At 45.8% G+C, this 13,727-nt stretch overlaps 1 protein-coding gene across 5 annotated transcripts in view; it reads left to right on the plus strand.

Annotated features, from left to right (window-relative positions):
* Rel (nuclear factor NF-kappa-B family member relish) overlaps positions 1-13,727 on the plus strand; it is a 112,895-nt gene that overhangs the window by 86,816 nt on the left and 12,352 nt on the right. For all 5 annotated transcript variants that reach the window (XM_089584801.1, XM_089584805.1, XM_089584803.1 and 2 more), the window contains exons 13-15: positions 85-199; positions 2,877-3,078; positions 5,195-5,364. In XM_089584801.1, the coding sequence (XP_089440927.1) occupies positions 85-199; positions 2,877-3,078; positions 5,195-5,364 (487 nt within the window). The remainder of the gene's footprint in view (positions 1-84; positions 200-2,876; positions 3,079-5,194; positions 5,365-13,727) is intronic.

The following is a 13,727-nucleotide window of genomic DNA, read 5'->3' on the forward strand; positions in this document are numbered from 1 at the left end:
TGTGGCTGGGACAAAGAAGGCTGAGCCGTGGTGTACTGTTGCAGCCCTGCATGTCATGGAATGTGGTGTCTTCTTTCCCAACAGTGCCTTGCACATAGCTGTGGCACATCCTTCGTGCTTCCTCGAGACCCTCCTGAAAATTGTGGACTGCACCAAGAAGCATGTGGAGTGTGTCAGCAAGCAGAACAACAAGGGACAGGTGAGCCTTTCTTGTCTGCTTCCATCAGCACAGCTTTAATACTCAGTGCCCTCCAGAAACATGCACTTCTGCATCCTGTTGACCCGTGGTAATCTCATCCGTGCGCTTTTCCCAGACTGACTGGCAACCATGTCACCTTGGCTGTTGGGAAGGCTTTAGTCTGCAACCAAACCTCCAGTGGGGCGGTCACATGCTTTACAATCCTTTACAATTACAGTCCTTGGCTCATAATCTTCCCGTTTTTCTCAACAAATATAAAGACACTGTTGGTTTTAGTCCTGAGCAATTGAGAACCTACTTCGTGCAAATATAATCTATCCATTCATGTGTTCTTACTTTAAATATTACACTCCCATTTACAAACTTTCTGCCTTGTTGAGCTTTTTCCATTGATCTTATTGTTGATCAACTTTTTTGTTTTGTTTCCATCTCGTGCTACAGTGATGTATGCAGTGTATAACACTTTTTAATGAACCTCTAGAATTTGCTGTTTGCTCTTGCTATGTTGTGTACTGGTTTCCTGGGCCTTTGTCAAGCTGTTTGTACAGCTTTTAGCCCAGGCGACCATCCACTTGCTGGAAAATAAATTTGATTTGATTTGATTTGATTTGATTTAGTGCTAGATGTGTCACGGAGCATGTGGTTTGAGGGCATGGTTAGCTTCTGCATATGGCTGCTCACCGTGTGTGCATGTAGGTGAAATGGTGTGCATAGCCATCGTGTTTGCCAAATGTTACCCAACAATGGCTTACATATGAAGCAAATGGCTGCAGCCACTGGTGTACTGTGAACAGGAGTCTCCTTGCAGTGCAGTGGAAGGGGTGAACAGTTGGGTGCACATTATTGCAAGGCAATGCAAAACTGCTTTGATTAGTTCAGGGGCATTCAGACTAGTCACTGTGCAGTAGGCTCGCAATAATTGATACTCCGATAATTCGCACTTTCAGTTAATTGAAACCACTCTTAAGATTTTGGTTGGCCGGGTATATTTTCAATGCATTTTAAAGCTGCTTAATTCATACGTGGTTTCACTTAATTAAATCTTTTGTCTTGCTCTAGTGCTCCCAGCGCTCAAAAGATCAGTGGCCTAGGCCGAATATGTCAGGTTTGTGGTGATGGGAGGCTGTGTTCTCAATGGGTGGTGATGTCGAGGTCCGATCAGCATTCCAGACGATCGGAGGTGCCCCATTTCTGTGTAGTTTCGTTTTCGAAGCTTCTCTACAAGCCCGTGATGATAGCAGCTAGCCAGCTGCGGATCGGCGAGCTAAGGCCATCTTTGCGCTGTATCGGACGCTGATCGGAGCTGGTCTTTTTCATTTTAGAAGGCTGTTCCAGCTCAAATGTGGATTCCCCTCACTTCTGTCTATGTGGTCCTGTGCACTGAAAATGTGCACTTGTCACGTGCTGCCTTACATGGACGTCGCCGCTTGTGAGGAGGCTCCACAGCACTAATGTGTTGCACCTGTGGGGGAGGCCACAGAAGACCTTAGTATATAGGAGCAGTTCTGCTTTGATATTCCCAGCAGTGGGCGTGCAGTACAGCATGACAGATTTGCAAAAAATTGTCACCCTGATTCACTCTTCAGTCAAAAGCAGCTGACCGAAGCCTATTTCTTTGTTAAATAAATTAGGTGTGGTGCGAAATGATTTCTTGAAAGTTTTTTTTTTGCAGCCATTTAATTATTTGACCTTTCAGACTATTCAGACATTTTAAGTGAGGTCCCGGTAATATGGTTTTACTCGAATAGGAAACCAGTTGCATTATTGATAACTTTTTTAATGTGTTAGCATTAGAACCCCCATGTTGGAAACGTTTCTCCTTCCGTCTAATGCCTCGGTTGCCAGTTGGCAAAGTGGAGAGATCAGAGTTTCCTTCTCCTCTCTCAGAGGTGCGGGAAAGTAGGAGGCAATGGGTGGCAGGTGGGGGAGTGTGGTGAGGATGTACGGCATGTCCCATTGTGAGATTGTTGGATTCGATCGGGAGAGTGGAGCAGGGGTACTTACTGTCACCCAGTGATTGACAAACTGGATCACACACTCGCTTGCAGTCTGAAGTGAGTACTCTGCCGCATCAGTCGCATTGATCGTCTGTAATTTTTTTCAGCCACGCAACCTGTTGGAGACTGCTAGTTGAGTAACCATATCGGTGCCTTTCACTCATATTGTATGTTGTGCTAGTGCTTTTAGCTAACCTAACCTAACCTAGACATTCATAAAGCAAATCTCATTTAGTCTTGGATCGTCTGTGGAAAATCTGTGGTTCCTTTAGGTTTGAATAAATGAGAGAACTGTAGTTCCAGATGGCTTCCAGGCCAGCCTTGAGGCATGCTTAAGATGGGTGCCATATTGAGCATGCTAATGTTTTCACCTTACATTTTTTTTTATCGGCTGGTGTTGACAAAGTTCTTAAGAACCTGGTGCATTAAATATAGTTTCCATAAAGACCAGAGGTACTCATATGGTGACACCGTGAGCGACGGAGTTCTAGGCTCGAAACAACAGGACACGTCCATTAAAACCAACTACGCAACATCTGAACTCATTCAGTTTGCTTCATGATACTGCTCTAATATATGCTTTAACTAGGAGCTAGCTATCTTCTCTGCTGCTGCAGGTTTTCCCTCAGAGCAGTGGCACTGAGAAAGTGTAACCTTGTGCAACCCTGACCCTGCTGCAGACTCCACTCCATCTGTCCACTCTGCGAGGGCGGAGTGACCATGCTACGCTCCTGCTCGTGCGTGGCGCTGACGTAACCAGTCTTGACCGGTGGGGCCGCACAGTGCTGCACTGTGCCGTTCTGGGCTTCATGTCCAGAGAGGGCCTCACAAGGCTGCTGTCCCATCGGCCCGTGCTGCAGATTAATGCGGCCGATGCAGAAGGTGTGTGCATTGGTCTCCTCCTCTGCTAGATCCTCTGTGAATCGCGCAGACACAGGAAGTGGTGCCAAGTGCCCAATATCTAAACTTTAATGCTATTCATGTGATGCAGCTTGGACAGACTGGATTTAACCGTATTTGCCATGCAAGGAGTTTGCCGTGCCTCATTTGTTTGAGAAATGCATTCTCTTGTCCCCAGTGCTGGCATCAAACAGCTTATGTATTGTTGGAAACGAGAATGTACCTAGTAATGAATTATTTTTTGTTACTCTCAGTGGGACACAACATCTCTGCAATGTCTTCAAGGTTACAGGCATCATTTTTGTTGTTCCTTAAGGCTGCCATTGTTTGGGTAGCGCTTACTCATTTGCTCCTGGCTACTTTTTCAACCTCTCAAGCAAAGTCAACACCATCCTGTGCAAAATAATTTTAATCTTTCATTTGGGCAACATTATCAGCTTATGGCATCATCGTAATTGCAACATGAAATTAGGATGCATATGTTTTGGGGTGTTGAAATTGCCCTGAGATACTACCATCTCTTCGACTGTGGTGCATTGTTCTGCTCTTGGAGCTTTGTTGCGTAATGGAAGGCACGTTGCCCTTGTTGCTTTTTTTTCGTAGCAAGAGCTGTTTGTTGGGCACCTTTCACAAATGATGAGGCGTAAGCACTCCAATAACTTGATGATACGTAGCCCCGTTCCACACGGGTGAAGGTGGAAACTGGGAGGGGAGGTTGTGTAGCCTTGATTCTAGCGTAAATGGCATTTGCAGATGCTATGCAAAGCTGTGAAAAGTCATACAACACTCACATACAGCACTGTTCTCGCTGAATTAAATGCACTGCATGACATACCGTAAATGTTGTCTATGTCTTCAACTCTCAAATGCATTCAGTTCTTTGGTGTGAGAAATTTAACCAAGGGTTCATGAAATAAGAGTCACTATGATGTGACAGAAATGCAAGTGGAGAGGGGTGCATGAAAGAAATGCTGGAGACAGAGAGCAGTGCTTCAAGATCGGTTTAGTGCCTTATTGTCGTCCTCGTGCCTTTCTGGCTGGGGTATTAATCTCGTTTTTTTCCCCTGTACTCCATTTCATACTTAGTAGGCAGCACTACCAAAGCTAGCGTGCCTGTTCGCGCAGGCTAATTCCATGTCCAAAAAGTAGTTCGCCATACAGCTGCAGTGACCACAGACGTATTTTGTAGTGGCAAATTTCAAGTGCCGTGAATGGCAACATATCCTGCACTTCGTTTTGCCACATCTTGGTTTCATCGCGACTTCGAGAAGTAAAAATGACATGTGGCAATACGATGCGCGGCTCGTGGGGCGAATCGCTCATACTCCATCTGCACCTGAAAAGTAGTCCACACTTGTTGCAAATTATAGGCGGAGTGCCCAAACGCCGAGTCCCTCGCAGTTTTGACAGCGATTTTCACTGCTACCCCCTTCGTTTTATACCGCTCTCTGTTTTCGTCCAAACACTCACCGAGGCTTCGAGAAGAACAAATGATATGTGGCGGAGTAATATGGCTTCACAGACGCACTACTTCTGCAGCCTCCGCAGCGTTGCCTTCTATGTATGGAACAGAGTGTAGTGTATAAAGGTGCAAATACCTTATGATATCCAGGAAGGAAATGAGCAGAGTACATGCACGCATGCACACTCCTCTCTCTGTCCACTGAAATATAGTGAGGCTCTTCTACTGCATTTTATGAAATCAGTGCTAACACTTACATGTCCTTGCTATTGTTCCAAGGGCTAAGGATCTGGCTAAACATATATTTAAGAAAGAGCAAAACCGCCTAGTAAGTACTATTTTTTTTTGCCCTCTGAAGAATGGCTGCACTACCTTTTGCATCTCGCCTTACTCTCTTTGTGTATATGCAACAAGCCAAACGTCACCAAAACCAAGGAAAGCAAAGGGGAATGTCTCCAATCTTTTTTTATTTGTGGTGTTATTCAGTGAGAAAATAGTGTAATTAATCAACGGCTGAGAGATAATTGATTAGAAAGTAGTAGAAAAAAACAACCAAATGCCTCAGAGTCAGTTAGCTAGGGAGAAGTGTGCATGTCATATTTGTTCAGCTCTTGCTTCCATTGCTTTCCACCGTAGGCAAGACAGCTGTGCAGATTGCTGTGGAACAGCAAAACGAGGTTGCCCTGAGGATACTGTGCAGTGTGGGTGCCGATGTCAACTATCCTGTGGACATCACAGGAGATAGGGCCCTTCACACAGCTGTCCTAAAGGACTTCGTCGGTGGGGTTGGAATCCTGCTTGAACAGGTAACGTGCGTTGCTGTCACTCCCACGTGCATGGATTTGTAAGGCATGCCTCAACTGGTTGCAGAAATGGGTGTGTGAGGAGGGAAGGGGTGCATTTTGTGTCTTGCTACTGCACATGGGACATCACACGCTCATTTTTTTGCTGCATGAATAGGCATGTGAACTGGCCTGAAGTCTACAGTGCATGTGTCCAAGTTCATCAGGTTTATTGGAGTGTAAAATTTTGCATTACATAACAGTACTTTTGTCAGTTTTATGATTATTACTGCACAGCAACATTGCTAATGTACTTATGTATATATGTATTGTCGTGTCAGTTGACCTGAATATATATGCTTTTGCTAAGTGCTTGAGCTGTTCTGCCCCATTTTCATCTTGTTCATTTAAATGTATGTGCGTGCTGTAGACAATGGAAAACAGCAGTAAAAGCTTTTGTGAGAACCTGCAATTATATCACACATATTTTAGCTTTCTTTCTTTATCTTTCTTTATTTAAGACATTCCGTTACAGAAATGCCTTAGGGGACGCGACAAAAGGCAATAGACATGCCTGACGGGGCCGCGCCCCCCTTGGCTGCGGCGGAAACAACATAGCATAAGCACAATAAATACAAAGCAAAAGGAACAACAATACTGCATGATATGAAGGTGCATGAAAAAACACAAAAAAAATACAGGTACATAAAAACAGTAAGTTGAAGCTGCCTCCAGCTGCTTCATATGTAACAGTGTTGTCTAATGTAGTGGAATCTCGTTTTTTTTTTTTTTTAAGCTCACCTAATCCCATCAGTATCAGTGCACTGTAATGATAGAAAGCGCTTGTTAATGTGAACACTCAAGCATACGCACTGGTTATTTTGAACAGGACACCCAGCCAGCCTGCCCTGGCCAGTGAACCGCACGGGGCTTATCCCAAGCTGTGTTCTTGCTCCCAAACATGCATTGCTCGTGTTGCAGTGTCACCGTCACAGGCTGGCATATTTTAGCATTAAAGTGTACCTGCTCCTCCCCGGGCAGTGCTGGCCGAGCAGCACTGATAGGTGCCGGCATGCTTCAGACGCCTCTCTCTCACCTTCACACACGTGAAGGTATTACTGTACTTATCAACTATTACCAGGGGATATTTTCCACATGGAAGGAAACTGTTAAAGTCGGCAGTCGGCTGCTGGAGTCTGCCAATGTCCTGTAGGGAGACGGTCAAAATCGGGGGGGGAGGGGGTCTTTGCACTAAGTCAGTGCTGTGGCATGCACTGCAGTTCTTTCTGGCAGCTTGTAGTTCTCTCTCTGTCCAATTCAGGAACTTTCACTCTGGTGTGAAGTTTCTCTGGGAGGGTTAGTCCAGCCTCTCTTAGGATGGTTGGCAAAGTCGTCTTGTGTACCGAGACTAGTGACTGTCTATTGAAGACAGTGCTCAAGTGCAACATTGCGAAGGTGCAAGCTTTTTCCCTCTTCTGTCTTGTGTCAGCATTGCGCCTACTCCTTCTTGTCATGCCTGCATTTATAACGAGGTACACATCTTCGCTGTTGCCGTAGTAGCTGAGAGAGTGGCTGGCAGCCAATTTTTTCTTGGTGTTATCCATCATGTGGCGTTTTTTACTGGTCTACTGAAGTATGTTCTTTGCATTAATGTATGAAGAGGCTCAAGAAAGGGAGCCATACGTGGGATCAGTTGACTGCATTAGCAAGCCTTGGATTTCTGAAGGGTTCTTTGGGCATGTTACGCTCTCAACTGCCACCACTTTGTTAGGGTCTGCTGTGATGTCCGGCTTTCAGAATATGCATCCAAAAAACTCTAGCCTTGTTTTCCCTCTCATGTGCTACTTTCCAGTGCCCTTGACACAAGGCTAAGCCAGCAATCATGCTCCTCAAGGGTGCATACGGACACTTACGTTGATTCCCTCTTCATCTACTATATGAAGTTGTTGAATGATGCCGTTCAAAATTTCTGCTGCTGCGTTTACTGCAGCAGTGTGTACACATGAATGTATGCGACACACGCCAAATGGTGTGAGGTGTATGCTCCTTTCTTTCATTGTTGACGATCCATTTGACTCCTTTCCCTGTGTGCAGTATAACTCTTCAGGAGATCCTCTTTCTATACTTTTTTCTTTTGTTGGCATGTTCTACACAGCTGAGCAACATAATTTGCCTTCTTGCAGTTGTGACATGTGGATCTGCATGTCTCTTGCATGTGGCCACTGTCATCCACAGCATGCGCATATCTTTATTTGTACTCTGTTTTCTGGTGGCAGTTGTCCGGTTTCTTCTTTGGGACTACCCTGTTGATCAGCCCTCTCGTAGTCTTCTCAGTGCCGGCAGCTTGCCTTCCGGCATATTCAAGGCTACAACCTTCACTTAGCAGATGCTTTGTCGGGCTGTCTTGAACCCTTAGGGTAATTCTTCTCAGTCTCACAGAAGTGGTTCTATGGCACATGTGGTAGTCAGCGGACACAGACAGACATGGAATTTGTCTTCTTGCTTCACTTGGCACAGTACACGGCTCTGAAAGACTGTGCTTTTCTGGGGTGCATTGGCGTTCTTTAGCCTTGCTAGTGTGGCATTGTACAAGCAGCTGCAAAGTCCAATGTCTCTCGCTTTCTACTATCCTCGGTGATATTAGCTGCAGCCAGATAGTTTTCAAATCTGGCATGTCACCATGTCTAACACTGTGATATTGTCATGGTGTCTGTGCGTGTATCATAAGCACCAATGTTCAGAACTTCAGGGTTCAGAACTTCTGTATGCATTCTGGTCTTGTCTGATCTGGGAAGCAGCGATGGCTCCTAAGTTCTACTTTATGTGTGACTTGGTGTCAAGTTTTCTCTTTCTTTAGATGTGGTGCTAGCATTCCGGTTTGTTTCTGGGGTCACTTTCGGAACCCCATTTTCTTTGCCACTTTGTGGTGTCTTCTAGGTGATCCTGAGGAGATGGCACTTGTTGATACTGAACCGTTTTTTTCGAGCACAGGTGCTGTTTCTGCACTTGCTGTCAGCTGTCTGGACCAAAACCCATGACAACTGAGTGGTTGACCGCGGGCGCTGTGTAGGATTTCCAAGAGTCTTTAGACCGCTTTACATTTCCTTGCGAACTCCTTGCCTTTTATGCTTTTCTCATTACCAGTTAACTACTAATAGAGTGGAACCTCGGTAAAACAGAAACGGGTATTTTCAGATCAAAGTCTTTTGAATTATTTGCAGCAAATACATTTTTACCTTATACATCGAACATAGTTGGCCAGCTATAAAACGTATATATATATAGAACTCCCAAGTGTCAAGTGATGCCCGCTCAGATGGTTGGTGGCAGGCTCCACCGCACTACTCAGGTGACTAGTGGTGATGCGGCAAGCACTCCTCACACCAAGGCTCAAGCTTTTATCTCGCACTCACCAACAGCGCCACGGAAGATACAGCAGCATGGAGGGTTGGTAGCCAGGGGGGCCAGCATGTGTTTACCCCTCTCGCACCCGTCGACAGGGCCCTGGAAGCAGTGGTGTGGCTGGCTGTAGCTGCGCAGTAACCATTCTGCGCTCATGTCGGCTGTCACAGAGGTAGGGAAAACTGCACTAGCTTTCACTCTGACATGCCATTTTCCATGCTACACAGCCGTAATGCGGGGAAGCCACGTGAGCTGGCGCTTGGGTTGCCATGGCTTCCTGCTGGTGGTGCTGTGCGGCAAAGCCAACCCAACTGGTGTTAAGCGCGTTTTTTTACGACCTCCGTGATCGTCGCGAGTGCCTTCAAAATGGTGCTAAAACTTTGTAAGAGGTCTCTCTCTCTGCTGTGTGAGAAGAATCTAGATGGAAAAATACAAGGAAAGACAATACAAGCGCTTGTGGTGTTTTTCCTTGTATTTTTCATCCATATACTTGCATTGTGAACAAGAACTCTGTGCTGTGTGTATTTTGCACAAATCTTCGATCTCCTTCAAGTTTTGAAATATTAGGAGTCGTTTGTAATGCGTATGTGCTTTCATTCAGTGAGGTAGCTAGCTAACTATTTTAGAGTATATGCCATGTGTGTACAAGGCGGTCAACGACATGCAGTAGTACTGATGGCCTTGTGTGCATCACTTACACCATTACGAACTACTTAAAGTGCAGCTAGGTTGGTGCAAAAAAATGCAGGCTTACTAGGTTCCGTGGAGTTTGACTTTGGAGAGCCTGCTGTATAAAAGTTGTTGTCAAAGCAACAGCTGCCACTTTTTTTAGATACTGGTACTAATGACACTAGTTAATTTGCTGTGCACATTCTTATGCACATGCGTGAGAAGTTAGGTTGGGATTTAATTGTGGTCAGTGCAAAAATTCGTGGGTCCTCCTAAGCACTCATATGAGTTAACGTAATGTCTTTAGAGTTATCGCCTTGTGATTCAATTTGGGTCTGCATTTCATGTTTCTGCGTCGGTTTCTTTGAATTGGAGCAACATTCACCGGCCACTGTTCGAACTCTGAGCTGCAGCCGCAGGTCCGAACTGTAGAATGTTGGCACTTTGCATCTCTTTTACATTCTTTGTTTAAATTATGCATTTAATTTATCTACATCCATTTCTTCAGTGTAGTCTTCCTCAGATGACCACACTTTATCCACGTGTGGTGTTGAGGACTTCCAGCCTCTTGTCACAGTGCCACTAGCATGGCTTTGTGGTCACTGAGGTGGCAGGTGGCGTCCTTCTCTTCCATGAGACTGTTCTCGTTGTGGAATGCTAAATCCAACCAGGTGGTGTGACTCGCTGTGGCTACATTCCTTGGTGTTGCCATCTCAGGTCCTACTCGTTCTTGAAGGGATCTCTGGGAACTTCATGCTGGCACATACGTTGTGATTGAAGTCGCCAACCACTGTGAGCCTTTGCTTCTGAAATCTGAAGGGCAATCCTTTCGCTAGTATGTCTGCGACGAGGGCCTTGTTTGTCTGTGGGACTGTGTAGGCACACACGACTACGATACCGTTCGGGAGTTGTGCCACACAGACTTCGCCACTTGAGTGGTCATGACCTACGAGGGCAAAGTCTGCTGTAGCTACTCTTCTCCTTGAATATATGGCCACTCCTGCCTCTGTGTTTGTGGTTGAGCATTTGATGGCGCACACAAATTCAAACTCTTTGATTTCATAGGGTTTGCCAGGCTCCATCCAAGTTTCTCTGCTACACAGTAGCGAAGTCTGCCACAGACAGATGTCTCTTGCAACGCCCTTGGAGTGTGCTCCGAGTGGTCTTACATTGGCGCAGCCAATGACCACTTAGTGTTGTGTCAGCATGGCATTGCACTCTTTGCTGAGGGCGTCAAGGTGGTGCGTATCCAATCTTCTGAATTTGGCCAGTGCCATATCAGGGTTGTGTTGGCAGTGTCTCGATCAATCAGTGATATAATTGCCACCTGCTGTGGTGGGCAAGTTGCGATGATGTCACCAGGTCATGTGGCCTCTCCCGACCAATCAGCATGGCCCATCAGGACAAGTTGTGATAGCGTCACAAGTTCACGTCACTTCTTTCAACCAATCAGCAAATTTAGTCTGGCAGGGTTTTGGTGTGATGACAGCTGAAATGCTATCGCATTAAAATTTGTGAACCAGCCATGAGATTGGCAGAGAAAGTATGGCACTTGACATTTTAGAAGGTGTCATGAAGAAGTCAGTGTAGAAATAGTGATGAAAACTAAAAAGTTTAAAATGAAGCGCTGCTTACAAGGTGATTCTACATACTGATCATGGAAATGACAGTGCTTACACATGGCCTCTAGCACTCCTAGCTTCACTTTATTCTAGCCTTTAGATCTCTTGTTTTGAAGCACTGCCAGTCTAGTCAGTGCCTGCATCACTGCCTTGACTGAGGAGTGTTGCTTTGGCTGTGGTTGAGCCCCGTTACAGCATATTCACCACTTCCCTTTGCAGCACACTGTTCCTTGTGTTGGTCCATCATGGAGTAAGGAGAAGAGGAAGCTTTTCACACATTTCACCCTCTCTAAATAATCACTTTTGCAAGGGCCTTTTATGCCTGATTTATTTCTCTGCAGTGCCTTATTTAAACAAACAAACAAGAAAGAAAGTTCGACCACTTGATCAGCGGATTCATTGGACGGCTTCCAGTGCCACCAGCTATGCCTGAACCTGCACACTGGATGGAACAGAGAGAAGGCACCCCATTGCACTCTCATCATACAGGCCATGATTATGTGGAAAATTGTGGGAGTGAATGCACAACTCTGGCAACAGGCCCTGTATAAGACTGTTGGCGGCATTAGCATTAATGGTCTTAGGCACATCAGTTCCCGTGCCATTACAAACCACAGAAAGTGTAGCTGCATTGGCTCAAAAAAAAAAAAAAAAGCACTAATGAAAGCATCAAAGCAAGCTCCTGCTGCGGCGAATTTCGAACGAGGACACCACAAGACGTGCTTGCAAGAGATGCCAAGACCACTGCGTCTTGGCACCTCTTAACCACTGAAAAGACACTGTGTGACAATCTGCAACCTACTGGCCCCATCCAGCAGTTACTGCATGCACACTTGTTTTTTTTTTTCATCTTCTGGCTGCAAGAGCACTGCCAAAGTGGTAACGCCGTGTCAGATATGGGAGCCCGCGGGGAGTCCGAGACCGCCCAGCCTGCAATCAGCATGTGTGCGTCTTGCATGCCAATCCACTTGGATTGGCCCCTGGAGCTACGTGACAAAAACAGGCGTCTGGTGCGAGTCTTGGGCAGCCCGCGGGGAGCCCATGGGTGCTAATCCGAGTGGCCCACTGGTAACTGTGGTCCTGTTGCAGGACACCATTGATACGACGGCCATCAACAGCCATGGGTTACGGGCCTTGGACATGGCCCTTGACCTAGACAGGGCCCAAATCGTCCACATGCTACTTGAGCATGCTGAAAATTCATGCAGTATGGGCCAACAGCTGATGGTGAGAACTGAGAACTGGCACTTCGGACGTGTGCCCTGGTCTGCAGAAACTCGCACCGTTTCGTTACAAAGCAAGCAGTGTTTTTCGTAATGTAACAGAAATGTTACATTTTTCTTCGTTTTCTATCAGAATTAAAATGAGTTTTGTGAGGCTAAAGAGATGAGAGCAGCACATTGGGCTCCAAGGCATAAGTGCATGGCATCCGCATGTCTCCCTTTAGTGCCAGAGCTGATTTTGCAGGCAGCGTGTCTGAGCTCCTGCCATCTAACCAACCTGTTTAGGATGTGCAAAGACCTAATAAGTGAAACAAGAAAAATTCTCAAGTGGCTTCTAAGTTTCCACGTAGGTGACCAGTTGTCTGCTTTATATAAAAATGCATTTTGCAGGAATACCTGCTTGGGCTTGTGCACCTAACTGTGGAAAAGTGAGTCCAGCTAGCCTACTGGACTGAAGTTTGTGTCAGCGGAAATAAGGAGAAACATCAGTCCTCGTGCTTTCCATGGCACCTCTTCTGTAGCCCCTCCAACCATGCTCTTACTGGTGCCATGTGCAATTTAGACATTATTGAAAGGTGTCAGTTTTTCTCATTAGGCAGCCTCAGTTTCTTCACTGTCCTGCTTAACATTACCAAGAGCTTGCTCAAAGGAACATATGGTGCGTGAAAATGCAACTGAGTGGACACAAACAGTGCTGGAATTTTGAGCCAACAGGAAATTATGAACCCAAATATCATCACATGGATAAATCATGAGTGCGTGGATGAGCGACGGCCGCTAAGCCTATTTCACTTATGAAGCTACCCAGGATGCATCTGCATGAAGCCCGGCAACCCAGAAGAAAACGGCCAGCATAATAGATTTTACCATAGTCTCCTTCACAGTCTCCATACTTGGCTTGTTGATTCCGCAGTCTTGGATCTTCATGGAAAGTTTTTTTTTTTTTTTCGAACAGCATGTTGCAGTGTCAGTAACTTTATGGTTAGAAAATTAGACCCAGAGTGTTTAGTTTTGATATTAGGGAAAAAAGTTGAAGTGCAGGAGTGGAAGACCTGGTGAATATTGCAGATGGTCAACCAAAGAAAAGCCACCAAAGGCTGTAGCACATGATGCTGCGTATTGTTCTGGGTTGATACTGTAACTTCAGTGCATCATGGGATTCAAGTTGTAATATGGGCCCTGATGAGCAGCCTCAATTTTTTGACCAGGCGAAAGCACTTGCCTTGTTGTGGTCTGTTCTTTAGAAAGGCAGTGAGAAGCCTTAAATTGAGCCTTACCTTTTGCCTACTGGTGCAGCAGAGCAGACATCTCTGGGGTCAGGATGGGTAGGGTAGAGCCTTCATTTTGGATGGGATTCATCACCAGTTGATTACTGCACAAGGAAGTTCTTGATACCCTGCCCTGAATGACCGTAGGCTTGCCTGTGCTTCTGGTTCTGCATGTGGCTTTTTCACTTGTGGGAGCACACTGT

The sequence above is a fragment of the Amblyomma mixtum genome, chromosome 3 (genome assembly GCF_055824585.1).
Source record: "Amblyomma mixtum isolate Tamu chromosome 3, ASM5582458v1, whole genome shotgun sequence".
NCBI lineage: Eukaryota > Metazoa > Arthropoda > Arachnida > Ixodida > Ixodidae > Amblyomma > Amblyomma mixtum.